Source organism: Penicillium chrysogenum (assembly GCF_028827035.1).
Source record: "Penicillium chrysogenum strain IBT 35668 chromosome Unknown utg000004l_segment0_segment0, whole genome shotgun sequence".
Classification (NCBI taxonomy): Eukaryota; Fungi; Ascomycota; class Eurotiomycetes; order Eurotiales; family Aspergillaceae; genus Penicillium; species Penicillium chrysogenum.
The window spans coordinates 605,018-631,511 of NW_026622752.1; the positions used below are offsets into that span (position 1 = coordinate 605,018).

A 26,494-nucleotide genomic window follows, 5' to 3' on the forward strand; every position below is an offset into this window, starting at 1 on the left:
GAGAGTGTTAGAATGATCCCAGACAAATAATACAAGCGGTTATCACGACCGCGCAGACCTTGAGATCACAGGACGAGTATCTCACAGATAGCGCTTCTCAGAGATCTCTTCATAGCACTGGACATGGTCACCAGGTGCGAAACCTGTCCAGTTTTCGAAAGCGATACCACATTCTGTGTCTTTGCGCATTTCGGTGACGTCTTTCTTGACGTTCTTGAGGGAGACCATTGCACCTGTTGCGGAAAGTTAGTTTGGTCTAAGTTATTCGTGTTGAGCTGCTTGTGATATGCTTACCATCGTAGACTATCTCCTCCCCGCGGAGTACCCTGACCTTGCGAGTTTTATTGATCAGACCGTTACGCACACGACTTCCAGCAATGGCTGTCTTTTCACGTCCCTTGACAGTGATCTCGAAGACCTGCTGGACCTCGGCTTCTCCGGTCACGCGCGTAGTGATTGTTGGAGGCAGCTTCTCACTGAGGATGGCCTTGATGTCATCGATCAGTTTGTAGATGATGTTGTGGTCCAGAATATCGACGCCCTCCGCCTCTGCGATACGCATGATATTAGGATCAATGGCCTGGTTGAATGAGACGATCTTGCCATTGGCACTGCCAGCATGTTCGATATCGAATTCACTGACAGGACCAACACCTGAACGGATGATATTGGCGAAGACTTCGTTGTTACCGACTGCTGCAACGGAGTTCAAGACGGCCTCCACTGAACCGTCCACGTCACCCTTCAGGACGAAATTGACCGACTTGGGGCCGGTTGGTTCGACTTCCTTTACTGTTTCTTCATCTTCGTTCTCGCGCCTGCGCTTCTCGAGAAGTTCACGACGAGCCTCATTGATAGCAACCATATCGATACCCATCTTTTGGGTATCAGACTTCTCCAAGCGGTAATCAACAACGTCCTTGGCTTTCTGCTCGGTCGGCGCCTGTAGGAGCTCGGTGCCAGCACCTGGTTGCTCTCTCCAACCATCGATTTCAACGGGCATTCCAGGCGTGGCTTCACTGATGGCCACGCCGGCTTCATTGCGGAGGGTGCGGACACGAGCCCACGCGGTACCGGCAACAATGATATCGCCTGGCCGCAGGGTTCCACGTCGAATCAGGGCGGATGCTACGCGGCCATAACTCTTTGTAGAGGCCTCGATGACCCAGCCCTCGACGTTACAGGTGGTGGATGCGCGGTGGTCGAGCATCTCTGAGAGCGCGACGATGGCTTCTTCCAGTTCAACCATTCCTTGTCCAGTTTTGCCGCTGACGCCGATAGCCTGGACGTCACCTCCGTAGTCCTCCACGTGGATACCATGAACAGAAAGGTCACCCTTGACTCGATCAGGGTTGTTGCCCTCTTTATCGATTTTGCTGATGGCGACAATGACTGGAACCTTAGCTTGGGTGGCGTGCTTGATGGCCTCGATAGTCTGCGGCTTGACACTGTCGTCAGCAGCAACCACAAGCACCACAATATCGGTCACATCGGCACCGCGGCGACGCATCTCCAAAAATGCAGAATGGCCGGGAGTATCAAGGAAGGTAATGGCTTTTCCTGAAGGCATCATCACGGAGAATGCACCAATATGCTGGGTGATACCACCATGTTCAGACGCTGCCACAGATGACTTGCGCAGCCAATCCAGGATCGTGGTTTTGCCGTGATCAACGTGACCCATAATAGTGACCACAGGCGGCCGAGGTGGCAGGCCAGATGTGTCCTCTAGCTCAGGAGCAGCGTGTAGATCTGCTTTGCCGCTGTCAAAGATGGCCTCATAGTTGAACTCGGCTGCCACCAATCCTGCAGTTTCTGCATCGAGGATATCCCTATAAGTGATTTCCTCGAAGCCCATGTCCTCCATTCGCTGCACAAACTGCGCCGGCCGCACGCCAATGACATCGGCCAAGTTGCTAACACTGATGAATTCGGGCAGGTAAAGAGGAGCTGGTGCTGCCTGCGCGGCGGCCTTCTTTGCAGCCCTTTGGGCGTTCTTTTCTTTCTGCTGACGTCTCCGCTCTATGCGGAGGCGCTCACGATCTTCTGAGTCAAAGTCCGCCCCATCAGACTCGTTCTCACGTCCCTTGCGTCCCTCACGGCGCTTCATAGGCTTCGGCGGCGGCGGCTGTTCTTGTTCCTCTAGATTTTCTAGCTGCTCCAGTGCAGACATATCCCAAGACCATTGGTTCTTCTTGAAATCTTCTGCTTCCTCCTTTGTTCGGGGTCGGTCGGATTTTTCTGAATCGCGCTTTGTGGTTTCTGCTGTATTCGGCTGAACGTCTTGTTCCAACTCAGTCAAAACTGACTCCCCTAATTGCTGGAACTTGCTAGTATACTCAGAAGGGGATCGGGACTGTTTGAATTGTGAAGGGGCAGGAGAATCGCTATATTCTCTGGTTATTCGGAACTTTGGCTGGGCGTCGCTAGGTCGAGAGGCTTTGCAGAATGGACACACTTGCTTTGAGGCAAAAACATGTTTCATGCACTCAGGGCATTTCCAGTCATTGTGGGCCATTGGAGGGTCCCTAGTCGCCCTGTTCTGGAATTGGCCCTGGAATCTGTTTTGTGTCTTTTCAGGGGCGAATGGGTTTTCTTCTTCAAACGCCGGTTTCGTTCCTCTGGAAAACGGATTCCTCTCCTGATTCCGCGAGGATCCTTTGGGCCACCTCGTGTAACTCCCTGTATTCTCTTCTTTAAATGGATTCTTCTCTTGGCCGAACGGGCTCCTCCTCTGATTCCGTGGCGTTTCTCTCGATCCCATCGTGTGGGTATCTTGATTGTCCCGAGGACCCACGCGCCGGACGTACGGTTTCCTCTGCTGGTTTGATTGCCCCGAATTCAATTGTTGATTTGACCGTTCTTGCCTACGTTGCGTTGGTGCAGGTACTGGCGGCGGGGGTTGATTATTGGCGACAAGGGTTTGGCGCATCGCCTGTTCTGCGAAACTCAAGCCCGCCGATGGTGTAGCTTGTTTAGAGCCCCATCGGCTGCCGAACTTGGGCTTCGTCGGCGCCTGGTTTGAAGCAGTGCCGTCATCATTCTCATTTGATGGACCCGACGAGTTCCAACGTGTCGCGGACAACCGTATGGTCCGTCGGGCTGTGAGAGCTGTTAAAGTCGGTGTTCGGTAGGCTGAATTCGACCACTCAGCTCGACGCGATAGCTGTACATTTAGTTAGAAACTGTCGCGGCACTTAACAACTGGTCACTTACCCTGCAGATTGGCCGACGATGCATCATTCACAGGTCTATCCACACATCTGGATCCGTCAACTTTTTTCCCTTTCCAGAAGATCGAGAAGAGGAGCTTATGTCACTGCTTATGTCAGCTATGGGTATCAAATGCTTATGTAAAATGTCCGCCGGTAAAGTCACGTGCTTCGGGATTCTTGTCGAATCAGAAGGGCAGATGTCGCCATAGCGATAAGCGGGCTGGATATAAAGTCTGGAATCCCCGGATTGTGTTCCTGTCTATACTTTTGGTTGCGATTGAATCCTTTGAAACATGGAGACTGAGGTAATTGACAGTATCGATAAGGGCAACGGTGGTGCCCTCCGCACCATCAAGGATTTGACCGCGGGCGCAGTGGGTGGAATGGCCCAGGTTATGCTCGGTATGTGTGCACCCTACTTTGTTTGAATTTCGGGGAATACCATGGACATCATGAGATGAAAACCTTGCCATGAGCAGTGCTTGGAAAAATATATTTGAACATGTAAGACCCAAGCAATTGCTAACAAAAATTTAGGTCAACCCTTTGGTATGTGATCTGCCTAAAGCACATCCCAGGAGGCATTGGTTAATAATTCGGCAGACATCGTCAAGGTGCGCCTGCAAACTACCACTCAGTACAAGAGTGCGCTGGAGTGCGCAACCCAGATCTTCAAGAAGGAAGGTCCCACTGCCTTCTATAAGGGCACCCTGACCCCGCTTATCGGTATCGGTGCTTGCGTGAGTTGCTCCCCGCGGCCAAGGTCCACTATAGACAAATCCTCTAACCAATTCAGGTGTCTGTCCAATTCGGTGCCTACCACGAGGCACGTCGCCGCTTGGAAGAGTTGAACAAGAAGAAATACGCCAACTCGGCCCTTTCTTACACCCAGTACTACATGGCCGGTTCATTCGCCGGCCTCACCAACTCCGTTCTGTCGGGCCCAATTGAGCATGTGCGTATTCGTCTGCAGGCACAGCCGCACGGCGCCGGCCGTCTGTACTCAGGCCCTATCGACTGCGTGAGCAAGCTGGCCGCGCAGGGTGGTGCCCTCCGCGGTATTTACCGCGGTCAGGCAGTTACTCTCCTCCGTGAGGCTCAGGCTTACGGCGCCTGGTTCATGGCCTTTGAGTTCATGATGAACGGGGATGCTAAGCGTAACAACATCAAGCGTGAGGATATGTCTAAGGCAAAGATTGCCATTTACGGTGGTCTGGCTGGCGAGGTCCTCTGGCTCTCCAGCTACCCGTTCGACGTTATCAAGAGTAAGATGCAGACAGATGGATTCGGCGCGGAGCAAAAGTTCAGCACCATGCGCGACTGCTTCAAGAAGACCTATGCCATTGAGGGTCTCGGTGGTTTCTGGAAGGGTATTGGCCCTACTCTGCTGAGAGCTATGCCTGTTTCTGCCGGAACGTTCCTGACGTATGTCTACCTTTCCCTTTGCTCGCTTCTGATGCTCGTGTTTCTAGGATTGCAGCTAACCCTTCTCCCCAGTGTCGAGTTGGCCATGCAAGCGCTTGGTTAAATGTCCAGTAAGGGTATATTTTTATGATGAAAGTTGACGCATTTGGTTTTTGTTCGGTTTCACTTGAATTCTTTGATATCCAGGGCTCGTTAAATACCCCACAGTTGGATGGGGGCCCACTACAAAAGGGAGCGGCACTTCAGAGCTTATAGAGATCTATATCCATGTTTGACATTGAGCAATTGTGAGTCTAGATATATAGTGTTTCCCATATACAGAGATTCCTACATTACCAATCAGAAGTCCTCAAAGATTCTTCCCAAAGGACGCCTATCAAGCACCAAGTCGATGATAATAAGTCGGAAATACCGGCGGGCCAACAGCATTGTTCGCTCGGTGATTGACATGACACTTCTGTAAATCTGTTGTATGGTATAGCAAGGATGGATGCTTTATTATTACATATGTACTCGCTACCTTTTCGACATCCATCAGCTCCAGTATTTGCAATTGACCATCATTGGTGCCCAGCATTTCTACACTTGTACGAAATAGGACTACTAGCAGAGTGTAGCTGCTGGCTCTTTCCTCGTTAGTCTATTATAACCACAAAATCACATGCATATATCGGCACCGGAGATATCTTAGATTTGAAGACAAATTACAGGTTTGGTGTTCTTCTCATGGGGTTTGATATTTCTTTGACGCCTGAGGCATTCATGCAGCAGCCTCGGCAAACCCTGATGTCATCTGTCCAGGTCGCCAACTTATCCTACTTCAACCTTCCCAGTTGCAACATGCTCTGTGGTCATAATTGAATGTGCTGGTGAATTCTCGTGACTTTCACAATATACGACTTCGTTTCCTTCTACTCGAATCTCGTCCTATGCTCACAACCATGGCCACAGCCACCGCGCGACCTGTCACCCTCCTCTCGACTGTTCTCCTCATATACCCTGCGACATTGTTACTCGGGTCTTTGTTCTCAGCAATCTCCCCAACAGCACGCCATTCCAGAGATCTGTCTGGCTCTTCCCCACAGCCCGCGAGCCCTCTGGCCCCATCCCTGGCTACAGACCTGCATCTATCCGAAAGCCCGGTCAACTACTTCGCTCGAAAGAATAATATCTTCAATGTTTACTTTGTAAAAATTGGATGGTTATGGACCACAGCCGCTTTTGTCTCGCTCCTCATATTCCAACCCCTCTATTCTCCATCTCGCCGGGAATCCTCGTCACAGCAACAAGCACGTTTCCGACGCACACTCCAAGCCATTCTACGCTACGCACTCGCCACAACAGTATGGTATCTTGCAACACAATGGTTTTTCGGACCGGCAATCATTGATCGCGGCTTCGTAGCCACGGGCGGCAAATGTGAACGTGCTCTCGAGAAAGTCGAGAAGATGACCGCTGGGCAGAGTAGCCCAACCGGCCTAGAAACGCTATTCACAGCAGCGACCTGCAAAGCAGCCGGTGGCGCATGGAGGGGCGGGCATGATATCAGCGGGCATGTGTTGATGCTGGTTCTGGCCACGGGACTCCTGGCATTTGAGGCTGTCGGGGCTAGCGCACGCGCACCCGCATGTGTGTCGCAAGCTGGTCCCAGTGCGGACACGGGACGTGAACGTAAGGCTAGTGATGCCGATAGTACTCCGGTAATCGATTCAACTGAGACTGGCGGGTTCGCAAGAACGTGGTCACTCCGTCTTGTTTGGGGTGTTGTTGGCCTAGGCTGGTGGATGCTCTTCATGACCGCGATTTGGTTTCACACTTGGCTAGAAAAGGTGAGTACAATTTTGGGCAAGATACTACCCGGGCAGACGTTCATATGGGCTAACGATCTCTCTAGTGGTCCGGGCTGTTCATTGCTTTGGGCGCTGTGTATGCAATCTATATTCTTCCAAGACAGATAGCACCATTGAGGGATGTGGTTGGACTTCCGGGAGTATAGATGTTCGTTTTGCCTGCGAGATCTAATTCTCAGCAGCTGTGAATATACCGAATGATAATGATAGATTGCATTGTTTTAAGGCATGGAAAAGCCCTCAAACCGTCTTCATCCTGATGTTGAAACACCAGGTTATACATGAGTGCTTTTTATCACCGTCGGACCTATACATCCATGGATGGATGTACAGTAGAGTGGTAGATGTCCTTTCTAAGATACCTTTGATATGCTCTCGCATATCAACTAGGACTCTGATCCGAGGAAGGAACGTCTGACGTGACTATAAAAGGGCAACTTCCATGAACTTCCTGTCAACACCCGTGTCCAGGACACATTTGAGTAGGAAAGAAGATTAGAAGACTGAGATTTTTCTTAATCTTTTTATTAAAATCCTTCTCCAATCGGCCTCGTCAATTGCCAATGACTGCCTGTTCTACACAACAGCGTATCTATCCATTTCCGAGATACTTGTATGGGATCCAAAAAGAGACTGTTCATCTCTGCCCTGGCATAACACCAAATATAACTTTGTTCATGTTGGTGTTGGTTCCGGTCCTAGGAATCCAGCTTGAAATGCTGGAATTGGGAAATGCGTCAAAATACCGGACTCATCATAGAGAATCGGTTGGCTTAGCTTACCCCCTGGAATTAACGCCGACGCATACATCACCCGCGTGATAGGCCTCAAGTCCGCTGGTGTCAGATCGTCGGATATGGATAACTGCATGTATGGATCCCAAGCAGCAATGATGGCGTCGGAGTAGCATTTCAAGTCAACTGTGCGTTCTTTCTCCTTCACCTCTGACTGGCATTGGATACCCATGCAGGTTCCAAACTCACGAAAGGCCAACCGAAATTTGATGTTGCGCTCCAAATATTGGTTGATCTCGAACAGATTGTCTGGTTCCATCCCTAGTCAGCTTGATCCTTACTGTGTTTCGTGGAGTATCGACACAAAGTTCACTGACATATTTGCTCGAAGCATTTCCCCGCCAGGTCAGCAGCCCAGCGCTCTCGCCCAGAAAACCAATGGGCCGTCCACAAAGTCATACCCAGATCTAGAGGATCGCTTGAGACAAAGTGCTCTCCTTTTCGCTCCATAGTGCGTCTGTAGTCATCAATTTCCTCGGCCAAGAATGCACCATCACCTGCTTCCATCGCTGTATCTTGCAGGAGTCGGAAAACAACAAAGCCATCAATCGGGTCAAGATTACCCTCTGACTTGACCAGCGGCTCTGACAGATCCATGCTCATTTTCCATATCATTCTCGGTCGAGCTGCCGCGCGATCAACAAAGAACCTGGGGTGTATCGCTTTTGCCAGCTCTATGGCTTGCCTGTTGTACTTCAAATCTCCCGATGCTTTAGCCATCCGGTTCAACGCAAACATCCAAACCGTTAGATAATGATGATATTGCCCATCGCCATCTGGACCGCGGGCATCTGTCTTGCCAATCCTCAATCCACCGCTTAGCGGGTTCTCATCTGTTGCTCCTCGCAGTCTTGAGCGGCCGTCTCGAGTCTTACCCAGGACATCATGAACAGTCTCAATCAGACGACCAGCCAGCACCAGATAACGGTCATCGCCAGTGGTATCATTGCCAGTTCGCTTATACTCCTGGTGCATTGTGAGAAAGTTGACAACCCCGAAGGCGTCTGTCCATAGGTACCGCCCCCGATGACCGCCTGATCTCGGTGGTGGAGTCCAGGTGTTTGGGTCTTCGATGTTGCTAAAACTCCCGTAAAGAGATTCCATAGCTTGTCCAAAGCGGTCTAGCCGCGGTGACGGACTGCTGACTGGGAGAGCCATTCTCGAGATATGTGCCTTTGAAACAGGATGGGCACATGCGTAGTTGCTGGGATGAATGATCGCTTGTCTAGTAGTGTGCTGTTTGAATAAGAGAGACCTGGACCACCGCATTTGTTACCGAATTTTATTCTGAGCTGTCATTTATTCCAGTATCGTCGGAATTGAAGCGTTGTGGTTTGCCATCGAGAATGAAGTCATAATGACTGTTTAGTCGCCGGCATGCCAATAATTCGCTGGGAAAAGTCCCGTGAAACAGGAAACAGGAAACATAACTATGTTGTATTGATGTAAGAAGAATAGAAATGCCATGGGTAATCTCCAGCATGTCAGTACTCGACATATTCACCTACGCGAGAGTATTTCCCGTGAAGATATCCCCAACCACAGCTTAACCGTCCATGCGTTTGGCGTCTATATTTCGAACTACGAAAAGGATGCCTCAACTACAGGAACTGTTCAATTCAGCAGTGCAGCCCCTGCCTGCAATCGAGGACAAGGGTTTCGCATCACACTTCGATACCTTTGCGGGTAGCCGAGTGATTCTCCTAGGCGATGGCAGCCATGGGACATCTGAGTTCTATTCTGCACGCGCAGAGATCACAAAGCGACTCATTGAACGACACGGCTATACCATGGTCGCGGTCGAAGCAGACTGGCCGGATGCAGAGGCCATCGACCGATACGTGCGCTTGCGCCCAGGTCCCAAGGCGCAAATTGGAGGAAAAGCGAAACAATACGAACCATTCAATCGATTCCCTACCTGGATGTGGAGGAATGCCGAGATGCAACAGCTAGTTGAATGGATGCGTGATCGAAACCAGGCCCTCCCGCCAGAGCAAAGAGCCGGGTTCTACGGGCTGGACCTGTACAGCATGGGAGCCTCGATTCGTGCTGTGATTGAATACTTGGAGAAGGTTGACCGACCGACAGCCAAGCAAGCGCGCCAGCGATATGGGTGTCTAGAGCCTTGGGTTGATGAACCCACTTCATATGGTCTGGCATCCCTTCGAGGCATGGAAGACTGTGAAGCCCCGGTGATTAAGATGCTCGGAGAACTTCTGGAGAAACGGCTTGAATATGCCAGCTCCCATGATGGCGATGAATACCACAGCGGCGAACAGAATGCGCACCTGGTTCGGGACGCGGAGAAGTATTACAAGTCAATGTACTACAGCTCAGCGAGTTCGTGGAACCTGCGCGACACGCACATGTTTGACACCTTGGAACGCCTGCTAAAGCACAATGAGGGAGAGAAAGCCATTGTGTGGGCGCACAATTCCCACGTCGGGGATGCGCGCTATACAAGCATGGGCTATCGCCGCAATGAGATCAACATCGGGCAGCTATGCCGTGAACGACTGGGAGGCGATAATGTGACCATTCTTGGATGCGGAACTCACACCGGCACTGTCGCGGCGGCCCATGAGTGGGACGATGATATGGAGGTCATGTCCGTCCGTCCATCCCGAGATGATAGCTGGGAAATTGTTGCCCATGATACAGGGGTGCCCAGCTTCGTGCTCGACTTGCGTAAGGACCGCATAGATCCCGCTCTGCGCGCAGCTATGGCTGCTGAGCAACGGCTGGAGCGTTTCATTGGTGTCATCTACCGCCCTGATACCGAGCGTGTCTCCCACTACTCGCAGGCTTTCCTTCACAAGCAGCTTGATGGTTATATCTGGTTCGATAGGACCCAGGCTGTCAAACCTTTGGAGGTCATCCAACCCGAGACGCCGCTTGGAAAGGGCGAAACTTATCCATTCGGACTCTAGTGATATACTTTTTTTGTTAATCGCAAGCTCAAATGCCTTTTTCCTTCGGTATCTTCTCTTAATGCCGTGTTTCCTCAGTGTGCCTAATTACTATCCACGTGACGAGAATTGCAGTTATCCTCCTTATTTTGTCACATAGTTGGTTCTTCCGGCTTGCAAGCTTACCTTAGGTAGTTCCTACAAAAGCACTTTCAATATATGACATGGGATATTGAGTATTGTATAAATAGATTTATAACATTTTTACGCCAAAGACTTTCTTTCTACCAGGTGAAAAGCTAACCAGGCGACTGCTCAACAACGTTGTCCGATGTGCCACCTATCAATGATTATGGCGCAGTGGTTGGCCTTCTTGAGCTAGTCGTTGATATTTGACTGCCTTTCGTAACACCATACCATTGCTCAGCTGCTCAGTTTCCTGGCGGAAGATCTCCTGCCACGGAGTACCACTCGGGAGGATGGGATATCCCTCGGTACCCAATGCTTTCCTTCTGTGTTCGATCTCCTCATCGGTAATGAGCATATCAACCCGCCGTTTGCGCAAGTCAATGCGCAGTCTATCCCCATCTTTCAAAATAGCAAGATTGCCTCCAGCTGCGGCCTCGGGGCTAGCATTCAAAATAGAAGGTGAGCCAGATGTTCCCGATTGTCTGCCGTCCCCGATGCAGAAAAGTCCATCAATACCCTCTTTCAAGAGTCGGCCTGGTGGATGCATATTGACAACCTCTGCTGCTCCAGGGTACCCAATTGGGCCAACACCGCGCATAACAAGGATGGTCTTCTCGTCGATATGTGGCGTATTCTCCAGGCGATGTTCGTAGTCTTCCGGTCCGTCAAACACCACAACAGATCCTTCAAATGCCTCTGGGTCATCGGGGTTGGAGAGGTATCGCTTCCGGAATGCGGGTGAGATGACACACGTCTTCATTATTGCAGAGTCGAAGAGATTACCCTTCAAATGAGCGAATCCGGCATCTTTCATCAATGGATCGTCGTATGGTTTGATGACACGTCGGTCCCATGTGTGCTTCCCACGGACATTCTCGGCAAGAGTTTTGCCATTGCAAGTGAGCGCATCGCCGTTCAGCTTGCCCTGGTCTAATAACTCAGCCATAATAGCCGGTAGTCCTCCAGCCCGGTAGTATTCTTCACCGAGGTATTCGCCCGAAGGCTGCATATTCAACAGCAGCGGGATGGTAGATCCGAAGGTATCCCAATCATCCATGGACACCTCAACGCCTGCATGCTGCGCGATGGCGTTGATGTGAATAGGAGCATTTGTGCTGCCGCCAATTGCAGCGTTCGCCACGATAGCATTCTCGAAGGCCTCCCGTGTCATAATATCACACGGCTTCCGGTCTGCCTCCACCATTTCCACGATCCGTTTGCCTGTTTCATAGGCACATTGGGCTCTGTGACGGTAGGCAGCAGGGATAGCGGCTGACCCGGGAAGTGCCATTCCTAAGGACTCTGCGAGGGCATTCATCGTCGAGGCAGTTCCCATTGTATTGCAGTGGCCGACTGAGGGAGTTCTGGAATTTGGGTTAGATTCCGGGTCATTAATCGGAGCTTTAGAAATGGCTTACCCTCGGGCGATGTAATCCATAAACTCGTGTTCATCAATGTCACCCGTGGCGTAGAGCTCTCGCCCATGCCACAATACGGTCCCTGCTCCGGTCAAAGTTTCCTTGGAGTAACCGTTGAGCATAGGTCCCACGTTCATACAAATAGCAGGGATATTCTAAAAACATCAGCATGGATCTAGGAATCCCTTAGGCCTGATACCTACCATGGTAGCAGCAGCCATCAAACAAGCCGGGGTTGTCTTATCACACCCGGTAAGCAACACAACACCATCAAGGAAATACCCCGTCAAGATCTCCACCAAGCCAAGATACGCCAGATTACGATCAAGGGTAGCAGTGGGCCGTCTCGAGGTCTCTTGAATAGGATGTGTAGGGAACTCAAAGGGAATACCTCCAGCAGTGCGGATACCCTCACGAACTCGCTTGGAGAGCTCGATGTGATGGCGATTGCAAGGCGCAATATCTGAGCCCGTCTGAGCAATTCCAATCATCGGCTTACCAGACATGAGTTCTTCTTTGGTGATACCGTAGTTGAAATACCGCTCCATGTAGATAGCCGTCATGCCGGGGTTGCTGCGGCAGTCGAACCATGCAGACGAACGAAGTGTTCGTCCTGCTTGCTTGACGGGAACTTGGGCATTATCTGCCTTGCTTGCAACTCCCATGCGCGTTTCTAGCTCTTGATTGCGTCGTCTCAGGGCCTGCAACTCACTTAGACAGTCTTCGATGTTGATTGCTTGAGGCTTGGCGTCATCGCTGCATGAGCAGCCCTCACAGGACTTCTTGTCGGAACACGCCATGGTGTTATATGTGCACTATAGATTACTATAGATTGAGGTAGTGTCCGGGTGGGATGAACATTCCATGTGAAGGGGAACAATGGATTATATATGGATTATATATGGCAGGCTTCCCATTTGTGCTTTGAAAATGCGGAGTGCAGTCGGGAGACACTTGCCGAGCTATTCGGGGTCGAATCATCGGAATCGTACAATTTGCTGGCCCCGCGTGATCACCGTGACGAGCCGAGATTTTTGCCTCTCGGGATGTGACCATCCGGATATCGGGATCTCTTAGATATGACGTCCGACTTGCTATTGGTTCACTTCCCATTCATAGAACTTCCAATAACTCACTCTCGCCAAACTCATCAACAATGCAAGGTCTAAATCGTGTAAAGACAGTGCTCGACAAGGGCGGCCTCGCTCTGGGAGTGTGGCAGTTACTACCCGGCAGCAACATGTCTCGCACTCTAGCAAGAGCTGGATACGATTGGGTTTTAGTGGACTGTGAACACGGAAATATTGATGGTCAGCGCCTTTGCCATTGTTAGGGATTCCATGCTAACATTCCTCGCAGATGCCGCAATGCACGAAGCTGTCCCCGCCATAACGTCATATGGAGTGAGCCCGATTGTCCGCGTGCCAGATTTCCAATCTTGGATGATTAAACGTATGTCAAACAAGACCTGATATTGTTCCAACGTTAGCCCACTTGAAGATTTCTCATCTTTTGTATAGGTGCCCTGGACGCAGGCGCACACGGAGTTCTCGCTCCTCTCGTGCGAACAGTGGAAGACACAAGGGCCTTCGTCGAGGCTTGTCGATTCCCACCACAAGGGAAGCGAGGCTTCGGATCGCCTTTCCCAATGGACAGGTTTGGCAGGGATGTATCAGCCACCCAGTATCTGACTGAGGCCAATGCCAACCTCCTGCTCTCAGTTCAGATTGAGACGAAAGAGGCTTTTGACAATGTTGATTATATCGCCGCCGTCGAAGGACTCGATTTGTTATTTGTTGGACCTTTTGACCTGGGCAATGGTATTGGGCACCCCGTGTTGGGTAGCACTTTTGCGCCTGAATTAGAACAAGCCATCGAGAGAATTCTATCTTCGGCGCACAAGGCAGGCAAGAAGGCTGGGATCTACTGTGGAAATGGAAAGCAGGCAAAGAAATATGCCGACCTAGGGTATGACTTTGTCAACGTTGTGACTGATGTTGGTGCTCTGACTAGCTCGCTCGCGAGTGAGATGGAGATTGTCACCCAGAAAGCAGGCAGGACTGCCTCTGGGCCTTACGGTAGCTAGTGCATTCTATATGCCATTGGAGCAACTTTTGTTTGTCTCGCTATCCTTGATCGTGTAAATCATGAGGGGCCATCCATGGGTGCATATCGTGAGGGTATGGTCATTCATACCAAAGAATTCCAGAACGAATGCGACTCTACATCAACCTGAAAGCCTTGAGCAATTGCCTCAAGATCTAGATCCGATAATTCCAAACTCATCAGGGAAGATCCAAATTCAACTGCACCGTCTGCGACGCCGGGTTCCCTGGCAACATTAATCGACTCATCCATGACCATGTGCTCGTTGGGAATGTTGTTCCCAGAACTCCCGGGGCTTCCAGTGCGTAGATTGTCGTCCGCAGCACTGATCCCTAAGTGAGAAATCAACTTATCCAAGTTTTCCTTAGCCTTCTCTGCTGCAGAATAAAGGCGTGTGTGTTCCGCAAGAATATTTCGGCAAAGAACCAGTGATTGGAATACGCTTGAGTTACTCCCTTTCTGTGCAACAATCCGTGCGTGGATTGTTGCACTGATATAGGTAGCGTAAGAGAGCATGTACGGTGCGCTGCTCAGAGAAAAGTACTGCGAATAGTCATGGAGAATTTGAACAATTTGGTTCGCAGCTGCTGTACATGCGTTCACTGACTCATGGGCAGTTGTTGAATTGATGACCCCGTCGTGACCAATTATCAGAGGACGGTGGACCAAAATGATAAGCACGTTGAACAAAGCTCTTGCCAATAGTTAGCATCTATCAATTAGACTTGGCGCGAGGAACATACAAAAGACAGGCGGACTGAGGCAGGAAGACCGCCTGATCTGGGAATGACAGATAGTCAAGCCGAAGCGGCAAATTTTGGCGCCAGGTTCTCAGCTGCGACTTGATTTCCTCCGAGATATTTGCCCTATGGACCAAATTTGACTCTCGAGATTCCGAATAAATTTCACGAAGAATACGTTCCACAATTATTGTCAGTTCGCATAAATTGGTGAGCAAAGAAACATTCAGTGATGGAATCACTCCAGGCTTTGTATTCATGTAGGTGATACCCTGAAAAGGTTCGAGCTCATCATAGTCATCCAGGAAGTCTAGTGACGCTCTCAAGTTGACACGGTTGAGAAGAGGAGGTCTCCCTTGGAAAAGACATTGAATCTTATCAATTACTATTAGAGAAGTTAGACGAAATTCATGCAGTACCCAGTACAGGGAAGTGATAGCTCACAGTATGCTCCCCAGAGAACTCGCTTTCGAATTTCAAGTTCCTCGGCAGTGATACTATCCACAGCAGGAAGCACATGCAGACCAAGATCAATGAACATGTTGAATGCATTTCCAGCGTATAGCCATGACAGACTCCGTTCGTCACATCTGGAAAAAAGCGCATTAGACATAATCAACAATGCCTGAAGGGTAGTGATTTCGCTTTTATCGAAGGAATCTCGCAAAAGCTGCGTGAAGCGTTGCCGGAACTTCCACCCTGCAGTCGTAATGTCATTTGGGTCTGAACGAAGCTCTGGTCGGTCGCAATGCTTCGATACCACGAAAAAGATCGCATTCAACAGCAATTTGGAAAAGTATGGTCCCTCACAGGCCATATCTCGCATGAACGCCGGCCGGTAAATTATCTGTGCTGTGTAAAGCTGACGACTCCAGTATATGGAGAGTAAATGCATACCGATCTCAGGATCGATGCCATCAAAGTCGAGTTTTCCGGCGGCAAGATTGAGTGGCTCAAGCTGCCCTGTTATTGCCCTGTTAGCATCGTAACCATAGTCCGTATTGCATGAGATCCAACTTGCTCTGCCTCGCCGTCTGGGAAAAGAGAAAATGCCGCGTTCCCTCTTCGTTGGATTGACCTGGTCTATTCTGTTCATCGTGGTTCGGACTAGTATCATCATACACTGTACTCGTTGGGCCATGATACAATGACGTGTTTCTGCGGTCGTTCTCCGGTACTTCTGGGTGTGATGCATCTCTAGTTGAAGTGGAGGGAGAGTCATTCCACGAGAGACCAATGCCCGTTACTCTCGAGAATGGCAATGGAGTACGTGGAGTGCTTTCCGATGTAACAGAATGATCCGGCTCTGATTGGACCCTTCCAGCGGAAATGGTGTTGCTGCTCCGGAGCTGGGCACATTTCTGTCGAAGGATTTCATTCTCCTGCTCTAATTCCGCAATACGGTGGTTGGTCGGTCCAAAAACAAAGTATCAGCTTGGATTTTGAATTTTGATCGTAGGCATCTCATTTGTACCTTGGCTTACTCTGGACCACGCCTAGCTGACAATCGATACTCTTGGCTAGACAATTCCCACACTGGGGCCTTTGGGCATCACATTTCAACTATTTGTTTTAATCCAATAATGAGTTCAAAGTCCGTGTAAGGCTTGGAATACATATGTACGCACCTTTTTCTGCCGACAATGCAAACACGCTGCCGCCGATCGGGTCCTTCGAGCTGGCATTGTGCTTCATGAAGTCCGGAAACTCATCTTCCGAGATTTGCTTCATGTCCATCCGATGACGTCAGCCAGAATATTACCTACCCTAGGTACTTCCAAGGTTTGTTGCCGTATTTATCAGGCAGCATGAAATTGTCAGGGAATATCAAACAGTCAAGACAATTGTCGGCTTTGATCGAAATCATACACCACTTTACTGTCAAGTAAACTTATCAGAAACTAGAGAAATATTGTGACAATGATAAGGCGTAGTCAATCTCCGCGCTCTAGTGGTGGTGTCTGCTACAGAGTACAATGAATATGAAGATCAACTCCATAACTACGTATACGTAAGTAACGCTTGTCGCTTGATTATTAAACAATCAGAAGATCGCTATAGGATTTCTCAACTATGATAATATATACACCAACCGAAAGGGGGGTAAAAAGCCTTGCAAGCGCCACGCTCAATGCGAACCATAAAACTCCAATGAATGCACCAGCTCCATGAACTTCAAACGGCTAAAGACACGAACCGAATATCAAGGCCATACTAGACCTCAGTCCGCGAAGTCGATCCCTGCCAACGAAAGGCAAGTCTACCAACCAGGAATACCAGACTTGCACCTAGTTATCAAAAGGCCTTCAATTCAGACCACCAGACGTAGCCGCAGCTTCGGTGGCACCATCAGGACCATCAACCGCCTCACTTGTCGCAGCAACTACACGATCAACCTCGCCGCGGCACTCGGGCATAGCGCTGCGCATCTCGCGGGCCAGCACGTCGCGGAAGCTCGCAAAGGCCTCGCGCTTCCCGCGCAGGTCCTGATTACCACGCTGCACAAGCTCGACGAACTCTCGCGTGTAGATGTCCGGGTTGCGCGCGGAGTCGACGTAGTCAATTATCTCTGGCGGGAGCTGGATGCTGGCGAGGGAGGGGTTGGAGGGGTCGGTGTTTGCGTCTGGTTGGTTCTCTTGTGTCGGCGGGAGTTGGGTGTGTGTTGACAGGGTCGACAGGGCGAGGGTTAGGTTTTTGCTGGGGTGTATTAGCTTTGATGATGCGTAGGGTGGGTGTTTAGTGATGTTGGTTGTCGGGAAGTCTTTTGCTTTGACAGAACACATTTATGGGAATATAGAATGGAGAAGCATAGGATGGCTTTGCAGCTGACGTACATCTTTCGCACAAGCTCCTGCTGAGTCTCTGGACCCAGATAGCCGTGGACGGCGGATTGGATCTCGAATAAGTGCTGGATCACATCTTTGAGGTCGTCTGCATGAGGGTTAGCATGTGTGCTCTCAAGGCTCCTGCTGCTCATAACCCACCATCGACCGTTTTCAAAGTCACTGGCGCCATGATCTCAGAGATCTAAAGAACTGTCGACCTATAAGCTGAAAGTGAGGTTTCCCTTGCTGTTGCGGGGAGAAACAAAGGCGGTGTGAGGACAAGTTGAAGAACTTAGTATGGTTGAGATCGAGCGCCTTCCCAGCTACGATTGCAGAAAATAAAGGTAGAGCCTTTAGAGTCATCCATGGATGTCTTAAAGAGAACTTATGTAATGTTCAATATGTCACTGTCTATATATGCATAGCTCGTGGAAACCAATGTTATTCCCCGAGTTGCGCCCGCACGGCGAACACACGAACACACGCTGAACCCGCATCATGTGAAACAAGACTTGTATCCTATACTTTACACTTCCCGCGTCCTCAGGCTAGAGATTTTCGGGATTTTGATCTCTGTCTCCATCTCAAGTCCGGACAAACTTGGAAAACGCTGGCTGAATTTGGCCTCCCAGTCATCGCCCGGGCTTGCTGGGGTCTGGGTCTCTTGGGAGGGACCATGGTCATGACCAGTACCCGGTCGCGAGGTAGCTGTTCCAGCACGCAAATTCTTGGGCTTGGGTGGTGCAGCTGGTCGAGCTGCGGGACGTTGCGTGGATGGGTAAGGGGTAGGAGCGGCAGATTGCGGGAGCTCTCGACGATCCGGGAGTGCCATTGAACCGTCACGAGCAGCGTACGTCGGGCCGGATGTGTGAGAAGCGGGAAGCTGGCTGGAGCTGGTGGGTCTGGCCTCACTCTGCTTTGCCTGCAAAGAAGAGGAAGTCTCCGTGAACCGTCCATATCCAGTAGCAGTTTTAGGAACGGTCGGTTTTTCAGACTCTCCAAGCAACGATTGTACCTTATTTTGAATCGTGCGGGAGCGTGCGCCATCCCCGGTCGTTCTTCCACCCCCGTCTCCTGATTCGGCAACCCGGCGCCGGTACTCAGCCGCGGCATTGGCAACTCGTTTTTCCTCTTGCGAGAGCCGGCGGCGTTCAAGCTCCCGGCGCATCTCCGGTGATATATCGTCCCGGTCCGCATCTTCCAACGTAATCTCGTCATTTGGCGAAAGGCCTTCGTCGGCTGAATCCGACGTTCCAATCAGACCCTGGCGGGGTGCATCCTCTACGGATGGCGATGAGGACTTCTCTGGATTGCCCGCCTCGAATCGGCGGAATGCGTCGCCAAATCGACCAGCAAACAGGTTCTTGCCTCCAGAAAGCGACAAAGTAGACAGACTACCGCGCTTGTTGTGTTTGTGGCTACCACTAGAGCGTTTCTCGCGCTTCCGGTTGCTTTCTGCTTCTTCCATCGCGCGTAGGTAATCGACATCAGAGGAAATAGTTCGATCAGACTCACGATCCACATCGGTACGCACTGACCGTAGCGGCGCGCCTCCCTCGTATTGCAGGCGAGACATATCCAGCGACGACCGCGGGCTCTCAGAGTCATACGGCGGGTCATATCTCACTCCCGCCTGGACTGACATCGGGCGAGCCTTTCCAATGGCGGATTTGGAACGCCCCACGGGTTCGTTTACCTCTAATGTCGGAGGCCGTCTCAAGGTTTCCATCGAGGGGCGCGCAGAGTTAGATTGGCTGGATATACGGTCAGAAGGCAGCCGCGAGCTTTCTTCCACATTCAAGCTCGACATAGGAGGGGATGGCGCCTTATGCGGCCGTGTCACTCTCTGTTCCTTCTCGGTTGTAAATGGCTCGCTGAAAGATCGGTGTTCAGCATCAGACGAAGGGAATCGATAGATTGGACGGCTCAACAGCTTTGGGTCTGGCAAACGAGGTGTTTGGATGGGCGAGGTCATGGTACCTGTCGACACCATCGTGGGCCGCTGAGGGGTTGGCTGGTACAAGGGAACAGGCTGCGGCGCCGGAGTTTCACGCAAATTAGGTGCCCGGACAGGTGAATTCTGGGATGGCCGCTTATAGACTGGCTTCGGCGCACGTTCAGGCGAGACACGTCGGGCAAAAGCATCATCAGCTAGGGCGTTGGTAAGTCTTCGAGATAGATCCTCGTCCTCGGGCTTAGATTCTACTGTTGGCTCGAATTCGAACTTGTCCCCCTTTTCATGCAAAATGTCAAACTGGTCCAAGGAGGGGAACCGTTTTGACATTTCCTCTGCCGTCTTCTTCCGGGCTGCACTGCCATCCAGGGCTGCAAAAGGATCACTTGACGAGCCTTCAGCAGCGGGTCGGTAGGGCGAGGGACTCGGTCTCTCGGAGCTAGGTTGGGACGAGGAGGATTTCCCAGGTCGACCACGTCGCATAGGCGCAATCTCTGGGATTATCTCGGTCTCCTGCATTGGAGGCGAAAATACTGCGCCCACGGCAGGAGCTTCCGTGGGCGTGGGCGGCAGCTCTTGATATTTGCGCGCTTCCGAAACAGAGCGGTTGGAATAGATCTAATCGACAGTCAATGTCAAGTTTCCTTTAAAAGAGGCGTGGGGCAACAGACATCTTTGATAGGAACTTCCTTTCCTTGCATTTTGCACACCTCGCGCACAACCTCGTATATATTGGGACGATTGCGGGGATCTTCCTTCAACATTGAGCCTGTGCGGAGTCGTCAGCCATCGATGATCCACTGTAGGCCAAATAAAGGTTCCAAACTCACCAATGAGCAGCTTTAGCCGACTCGAAAACGAAGGGTAGGAAGGATATTTGAAGGTCGCGTTGAGAATAGCCATCTGACCGACCTCTTCGAAGGGGGTTGTATAATAGCATAATTTGTACAAAAACACACCAAGTGCCCAGATATCGCTTTTTTCGTCAATCGGTTGCTTCCGATAGACATCAATCATCTCTGGGCTTCGATACTGCAGCGTCGTATGCCGCTGCACGTCGTCTTCAATCAAGCGCCCCTCGGCGGCGGAAGTGGCAGCAGGACGAGGGGGTGCCGATGATCCAAAATCACATAGTTTATAGGTGGCGGAACTCCCCTTACCCGAGATCAAAACGTTCTCAACTTTCAGATCTCGGTGGAGCAGGGGCGGTTTAAGATAGTGCATGCAGGCAACACCCTCAGCAACATCGGAGAAGATCTTGACGATCTCCGGCTCTGTCAACCGGTGTTGAAGCCGGGTGTTCATGAAGTCGATAAGACCACCACCTGCACAGTACTCCATGACCAGAAACACTTCATATCCACCTCCACGCAGCTGCGAGGCATGCGAGTCAATATACTTCACAATGTGCCGGTGACCCTTGAGTTTCTTCATGGTTTCCACCTCAGTGCGCATGTTAGCAAGGGCCGCCTTGTCAGGCACGGCCACCCGCTTCAGCACTGCGGTTTCGGACCCATTGACTGGCTGAGGCAATCGCACCACGTAGACATGAGCAAAACCGCCTTCGGAGAGGTACTTCTCCACTACCACGCGATGGCTGCCGACTTGAATCTTGGTGCCCGGAAGCAAGGTCCCCGCAGGTGCTGCCACTGCGGCGACGGGATTGTAGACGGGGAATTGACGTGGCGTCGCGGAATGACCGTGGTGAGATTGAGAGGACATGGTGCCGGAATGCCCTTCAAGGGCAGGTCGTAAATCGGTTCTCGGTGGCTAGCGACGCGGCATAGAGAGTGGGAGGGAGGTTTGGGGGGGTTCAAGGTTGGCGGAGATAGGTGCCTGGGAGGGGAACTAAAAGGACAGGTTGGCGGGTGGAAACACGGGGTAGTACCTGACTACCAGACTATTACAGACGGGGATACGAGGAGATTCGAAACTGAGGTGAGATAGAAAGAGAACGATCAACACTCCGATGGAGAGAAAGGTGTATTGGAATCTCAAGTGGAAGGCCACCCAATCACCGGCTGCGGATCACGTTCTGCCGGGTCTTCTTCCTCTCACCATCGGGGTTGTCTTCCACATCCACTTCTCCTAAACTACTTTCACTACGTCCGCGGGTTGTTCCACTGCCAGACTAATATCCAGTGTTCAGCATGGCCTAAGTGGGCCAGCATGACTCCAAATGCCTCTTCTAAGGCCCTATGTCCTCTTCGACCTGGTCATGGTCCCGCACCTCATTCCCCGATCATGTGAACATCTATATTGGAGCGCTCTCGCAACACCCGCGGACGGTGGTCATGAGATATAGTTGCTTGCCGTTTTCTTCCTTTCTGGATCATGACCTTTCGTCTCAACATCGGAGTCACATTTTACGACACCTCCACACTATCAACCCTAATCCAGTGAACAAGCCTCCCGAGGTCGGTGGCTACATCCTCCAACTTGAACATATTGGACCCACTACGCTCAGATTATCTTCCCCAACCGCTTGACCGCAAGATTAAGAAGTGTTTTCTAGCGCTCCGCGCCCAGCGCTATCTGCCTCGGGGCCAAAGCACTTGAGGGACATGCTTGGACCGAATGTTCTTTGCGCTGGTCTGCAGCTTGAGGTACACAGGGGTATAAAAGTATACATCAACAGCAATCGCTGTGTAAACTATAGGGAGCGCGTGTAGTTGGACCCTTCATAAAATAACGTGCGCGTCCAAAGCATGCCGAGCTCCTTATAATACGCTGGGAAGAGGCTGAAGTGGCGAATACGAACCTTTTAACCACAGAATAAGAAAAAAAACTGCGGTATTGACGTAGCATTCATTGATATAGCAGCTTTGAGATACTCTGGATCTTTGGCCCTGGTTCATAGGCCTCGAACTGGTATTTTCCGCTACTATTCCAACCTTGGAAGGTTTCCTACTCCCTTTCTCAACAATATAAGCCCAAGAGAGCGGAGAGCAAGGCGGTCAACATGCTGGAAAAACAATACTCCGTCGCGGCAACCAAGCCCTTTCCCAAAAGAGTAAAACCAAAACAAAACAGCCGTGCTTTTGCCATTTCAACTGGGACTCTGAGCATTGATGCCTTTGCAGGAAAAGCCTTCCCAAAAGAAATGTGTTTATGAACACTGTGTAGTCATAGCTTTTGAACAATCCCATTGCTATAGGGAAAAAGGAAACTAACTGGAAATGTTGTAATTGTTGTAATTCCATCCCTTGAGGCTGTTTCTGAGCTCGGTCACATAGCCCTACGTAAAATCGCGTGGCCTCCGAGGAATTCAACATAGTTCGGATAATTTGTTGTATATGTTGAGCCGCATCGAGAGATTCAGAGATTCAGACATCCCTCTCGTTCGTTTGCTTATTCGCATTGCCAAATTTTGTTTTTGATGTGATGGCCACGTCGAGTGATGCAGGAAGCGTTGGCGCCGATCCTTAGCTCCCACTCTTCTCTTCCAAACAAACTCCCGAGTCAGACTCAAGTTCTCCCGCACTTCCAATTTTTTGCTTTGCGAGTTGGTTTTTGTTTGGATTATCTTTGTCTTTGTCTTTGTTGTGTTTTGTTTTCTTTGGATTTGGTATCTGAGTACCCTCCACAGCACTGAGCGCCTGAGGCCTCAGTGCAACACTTGTCAAACTAATATGACCTGGCAGTTGACTCTCAACCGCGAGAACTTGTCCATCTAGGATTAATCCGGCAGATCGACCCAGGTTGTAGCTAGTCGTTCGACCGACGCTGCGCTTCGCTGCACAGCGTGCATATATATATTAACACGATCGTCGCTCCGGGCTGATCCAACATGGACGACGGTCCGCCACCGCCGCCGCCACCTCACGGCGAAAATCCCCATACGACTCAAGGCGAATATCGCAAATCCTCGGACCTGCCGGATGGGAACTACGACATCTTTATCGTCCCACCTCACTCTGCTGGCTCGGGTTTCCTTTACCTGCCGTCCCTGCAGTGCAACCGAAACAGTTTCCTAGCAGGTGTCGCAAGCACACTCGTCGCATGTTTCGTGTGGTCGTACATCTCCCCGATTGTGAAAGCATGGTATCTAGCCACGGTCGCTAGCGGCAGTGGTACGGGTATGGCGGTACTGGCGATCGGGGTGGGTGTGGCTGGATGGCTTTTTGGCTCCATTCAGTCCACCAGCTCAGGAGACAATAAAGGCAATGGCGGCGCTCGAGGTGGACGATTCGGATTTGGCGGCTTTGGTGGTGGTTCTGGGGGCCCAGGCGACCCTGGAGGCCCGGGTGGCCCTAGGAACGCCGGTCCCAACACCAATCAATATTCGTCGGGTGCGAATTATGGCGGGAACGGGGCAGGTCAGCAAAGGCAGCAGGGAGGAAATTTTGGTGGAGGACAACCTCACGGCAACCAATATTCCGGTAATCAACATGGCTCTGGTACTCCTCCAAACTCTGATAATAACAAACGTGAAAAGGAGGAGGCAGAAAAGCGCGCTAAAGAAGAGCGAGCCAAGGAGGAGCGAGCTAGGGAGCAACGGGCTAAGGAAGAACGTGCTCGTGAAGAGCGTGCTAGGGAGGAGCGTGCTAGAGAGGAGCGCGTTAGAGAAGAACGAGCTAAGCAAGAGCGAGCCAGAGAAGAGCGGGCCAAAGAAGAGCGTGCTAGAGAGGAGCGTGCCAGAGAAGAGCGCATCAAGGAGGAGCGGGCTAGAGAGGAACGGGCCAAGGAACGGGCTAAGGAAGAAGCCGAACGGGAGCGAGCAAGAGAAGAAACGAGACGCAAAGAGGAGCTACGCCGAAAGATGGAGGAGTTCAAGCGCAAGCGTGACGCAGAGGCCAAAGAAAAAGAGAAAAAGCGCGAGCGCGAAGCAATGGAAAAGGAATTACAGGAACGGCGAGAGCAACTCGAAAGGGAGATGGCCGCTGCGAGGGCCGCTGCAGAGAAGGAGGCGCGCGAGCGACTGGAGAGGGAAGCCGCAGAGGCCCGCGAGAGACAAGCAAAGGCCGAAGCTGAGGCAAAGGCCAAGCTCGAAAAGTTGGAGGCAGAAGCCAAAGAGAAGGCCGCCAAAGAAGCTGCCGAGAAAGAAGCTGCCGCAAAGGCCGCTGCCCAGAAAGAAGCCATGGCCAAATTTGCGGCGCTCAAGGAAGCAGCAAGCAAGAAATACGCCGAGAAGAAGGCACAAGACGCAAAGAAAGAGGCCGCTGCCAAATCACCGCCGCCCAAGCCAGCTAGTACTAGCAATGTGCCTCGTACCCCTTCTCCCAAGAAACCAGCGCCCTACTCAACAGCCAAAACCGCCAACGAAGACGATGCTTATTCCTTTCGCCCCTATGACCGACCACGACGCCCATATGCGGCTGGCTCGGTGTACTCCGAGTCTTCATACACACCTTCGAACTCTACTGCGCGCACAACACCTCCCCCCTCACATCGCAGTACATATTCTACCAAGGATCCAGATAAGATCGTGATCCAAGGTGTATACGCCTTCAACAACGCCTTCATGAAGACCCCAGTGGCGCAACTTGTCTCAGGCCAAGGCATGATCACCGATGGGTTAGTGCTGCGCATCACAACGGAAGGCCTCTTCATCGACGATGACCTACGCGGCATCGGCCAGCGCGAGTGGGACGTCAAGGCCTGGACCCTTAAGCTAGCGGAGGTGTGGTGCCCACAGGTAAACGCCGCTTCATCCGCCAAAACTGCGTCCAGCAACCCCTTCTCTTTCCGTCGTGGGAACAATGTTCCCACTAACGAAGAATCAGAGGCCTTTCTCGGTAACTTGCTTAAAGTATGCAAGAATACTTGCCGCCTAGCTTCGCCCAGTGCATGCTTCGCGCGCAGCGCTACTGCCAGCCATGATGGTGGCCCTGTTCACCCGCCTCAGGCGGAGTTCCGTGGGTTGCACATTCTCCGCGCCAGTGTTCGTGACCAAGAAGGCAAGAAGTATGTCTTTGTGCTGCAGGATACTGAGGCCTGGAAGGTCGCTATCGGTCTCCAGCGGCTCCGGGGTGGTGCTCTGGTCCGCGCGCTGGGTGTCTCTGCTCTGCCGGTCCCTGAATGCAAAAATATGCTCAGTGCTCTCGGTTATGTTTGACTGAAGACTTGTTATGCCAGCATTCTTGTTGCTTTACTTTCATCCTTTTATTCACCCCTTATCTCTATACGCCTCTTCTTGTGTTCGATTCGCCTTGGACGTCATCACTCATTAGCGGCGGAGTTTGCTTTATGCTCTTCTGTCCGGTATATCCATTCGCTATTCTTGTCTTGTTCACCCCCCTTTTTTTTTGAGATTCCCCTGGTTTATTTGTCTTATATTTATTAGTACAGTTGTTCGAGCATGTTGAGGAGAAGTACATACATTACGATTGCTTATATATTTTTTATGAATACATAGCGTGACCAACCCTTCCATACATTCCTCCACTTCATAGGGGTAGAGGAACGAAGCAGAGATAGTATATGCGGACATCAGTGAAATTCATCCTGAGAAAGACTTCCAGTAAAGAGTCCAAACTCAGTTCCCAAATGTGAGCGTCAGAAGACAATGCCACCATGTAGCTACGAAGTATACGAGAATGAACACTGAGAGTGAATGTCTGTTTTATGAGTGTCATCCAGGCATATACACCGCATACATATATGCTTTTGTATGACTATGTGGAAACAAGAATAACAACCTCACAAAGTATATCAAGAGCCAGGACATGCGAAGCAAGTCTCTCTAAGTCAAAAGTCAAAGTCAAAGTCAAGAGCGAGACTCAAGAGAAGAATAAGACAATAGATGAACGCCCGAAAACGGTTGATCGGATGTAGTCTTCTGTACACATGGACTCTAAAAGCCACCGTCCATAAATGCACTGTTCTCGTAGATTCATTCCAGATTGCAGCACTCATATACAAAATCCTCCGAAACAAGCCACCGTGGTGAAAGAGGAAAGGGGGGATAGAAAAGATTAAACCGGAGGGGGAAAAAAATCAAATCTATCATATCGGGAATCATATGGCGTCTCCGTAGAAACAAAAAAAATCGTGATATGGCAGGGGGCAAAAAAGTGAAATCCCAATATCCAACAGATCAATGTGTAAGATATCGAGGTGCAACTCC

The 26,494-nt window shown here is 50.9% G+C and overlaps 11 protein-coding genes across 11 annotated transcripts; 5 read left to right on the forward strand and 6 right to left on the reverse strand.

Moving 5' to 3' along the window:
- Nucleotides 1-81: 81 nt before the first annotated feature.
- Nucleotides 82-3,240, reverse strand: N7489_006150 (translation initiation factor 2; the record flags this gene model as incomplete). The annotated part of the gene is made up of 3 exons (XM_056711900.1): nucleotides 82-233; nucleotides 295-3,166; nucleotides 3,217-3,240. The coding sequence occupies 3 exons, from the start codon at nucleotides 3,238-3,240 to the stop codon at nucleotides 82-84; spliced, it is 3,048 nt and encodes a 1,015-aa protein (XP_056565615.1).
- A 268-nt stretch (nucleotides 3,241-3,508) lies between these two features.
- Nucleotides 3,509-4,743, forward strand: N7489_006151 (uncharacterized protein; the record flags this gene model as incomplete). The annotated part of the gene is made up of 5 exons (XM_056711901.1): nucleotides 3,509-3,617; nucleotides 3,753-3,764; nucleotides 3,819-3,955; nucleotides 4,012-4,640; nucleotides 4,713-4,743. The coding sequence occupies 5 exons, from the start codon at nucleotides 3,509-3,511 to the stop codon at nucleotides 4,741-4,743; spliced, it is 918 nt and encodes a 305-aa protein (XP_056565616.1).
- Nucleotides 4,744-5,581: 838 nt separating this feature from the next.
- Nucleotides 5,582-6,636, forward strand: N7489_006152 (putative inositol phospholipid biosynthesis protein Scs3; the record flags this gene model as incomplete). The annotated part of the gene is made up of 2 exons (XM_056711902.1): nucleotides 5,582-6,469; nucleotides 6,535-6,636. 2 exons carry the CDS (start codon nucleotides 5,582-5,584, stop codon nucleotides 6,634-6,636), a joined length of 990 nt encoding a protein of 329 aa, XP_056565617.1.
- Nucleotides 6,637-7,165: 529 nt separating this feature from the next.
- On the reverse strand, nucleotides 7,166-8,442 carry N7489_006153 (uncharacterized protein; the record flags this gene model as incomplete). Its single annotated transcript, XM_056711903.1, has 2 exons — nucleotides 7,166-7,533; nucleotides 7,602-8,442. The coding sequence occupies 2 exons, from the start codon at nucleotides 8,440-8,442 to the stop codon at nucleotides 7,166-7,168; spliced, it is 1,209 nt and encodes a 402-aa protein (XP_056565618.1).
- A 434-nt stretch (nucleotides 8,443-8,876) lies between these two features.
- On the forward strand, nucleotides 8,877-10,214 carry N7489_006154 (putative erythromycin esterase; the record flags this gene model as incomplete). Its single annotated transcript, XM_056711904.1, has 1 exon — nucleotides 8,877-10,214. The coding sequence occupies one exon, from the start codon at nucleotides 8,877-8,879 to the stop codon at nucleotides 10,212-10,214; it is 1,338 nt and encodes a 445-aa protein (XP_056565619.1).
- Nucleotides 10,215-10,536: 322 nt separating this feature from the next.
- On the reverse strand, nucleotides 10,537-12,600 carry N7489_006155 (IlvD/Edd family dehydratase; the record flags this gene model as incomplete). The annotated part of the gene is made up of 3 exons (XM_056711905.1): nucleotides 10,537-11,746; nucleotides 11,801-11,955; nucleotides 12,004-12,600. The coding sequence occupies 3 exons, from the start codon at nucleotides 12,598-12,600 to the stop codon at nucleotides 10,537-10,539; spliced, it is 1,962 nt and encodes a 653-aa protein (XP_056565620.1).
- A 356-nt stretch (nucleotides 12,601-12,956) lies between these two features.
- Nucleotides 12,957-13,886, forward strand: N7489_006156 (HpcH/HpaI aldolase family protein; the record flags this gene model as incomplete). Its single annotated transcript, XM_056711906.1, has 3 exons — nucleotides 12,957-13,110; nucleotides 13,160-13,252; nucleotides 13,321-13,886. 3 exons carry the CDS (start codon nucleotides 12,957-12,959, stop codon nucleotides 13,884-13,886), a joined length of 813 nt encoding a protein of 270 aa, XP_056565621.1.
- Nucleotides 13,887-13,990: 104 nt separating this feature from the next.
- On the reverse strand, nucleotides 13,991-16,383 carry N7489_006157 (fungal specific transcription factor domain-containing protein; the record flags this gene model as incomplete). The annotated part of the gene is made up of 4 exons (XM_056711907.1): nucleotides 13,991-14,600; nucleotides 14,650-15,031; nucleotides 15,091-15,609; nucleotides 16,275-16,383. 4 exons carry the CDS (start codon nucleotides 16,381-16,383, stop codon nucleotides 13,991-13,993), a joined length of 1,620 nt encoding a protein of 539 aa, XP_056565622.1.
- A 569-nt stretch (nucleotides 16,384-16,952) lies between these two features.
- Nucleotides 16,953-17,661, reverse strand: nut2 (mediator complex subunit NUT2; the record flags this gene model as incomplete). The annotated part of the gene is made up of 3 exons (XM_056711908.1): nucleotides 16,953-17,343; nucleotides 17,481-17,577; nucleotides 17,631-17,661. 3 exons carry the CDS (start codon nucleotides 17,659-17,661, stop codon nucleotides 16,953-16,955), a joined length of 519 nt encoding a protein of 172 aa, XP_056565623.1.
- Nucleotides 17,662-17,997: 336 nt separating this feature from the next.
- Nucleotides 17,998-21,147, reverse strand: N7489_006159 (putative serine/threonine protein kinase; the record flags this gene model as incomplete). The annotated part of the gene is made up of 3 exons (XM_056711909.1): nucleotides 17,998-20,043; nucleotides 20,097-20,194; nucleotides 20,256-21,147. The coding sequence occupies 3 exons, from the start codon at nucleotides 21,145-21,147 to the stop codon at nucleotides 17,998-18,000; spliced, it is 3,036 nt and encodes a 1,011-aa protein (XP_056565624.1).
- Nucleotides 21,148-23,215: 2,068 nt separating this feature from the next.
- Nucleotides 23,216-25,483, forward strand: N7489_006160 (uncharacterized protein; the record flags this gene model as incomplete). The annotated part of the gene is made up of 1 exon (XM_056711910.1): nucleotides 23,216-25,483. One exon carries the CDS (start codon nucleotides 23,216-23,218, stop codon nucleotides 25,481-25,483), a length of 2,268 nt encoding a protein of 755 aa, XP_056565625.1.
- Nucleotides 25,484-26,494: the final 1,011 nt, after the last annotated feature.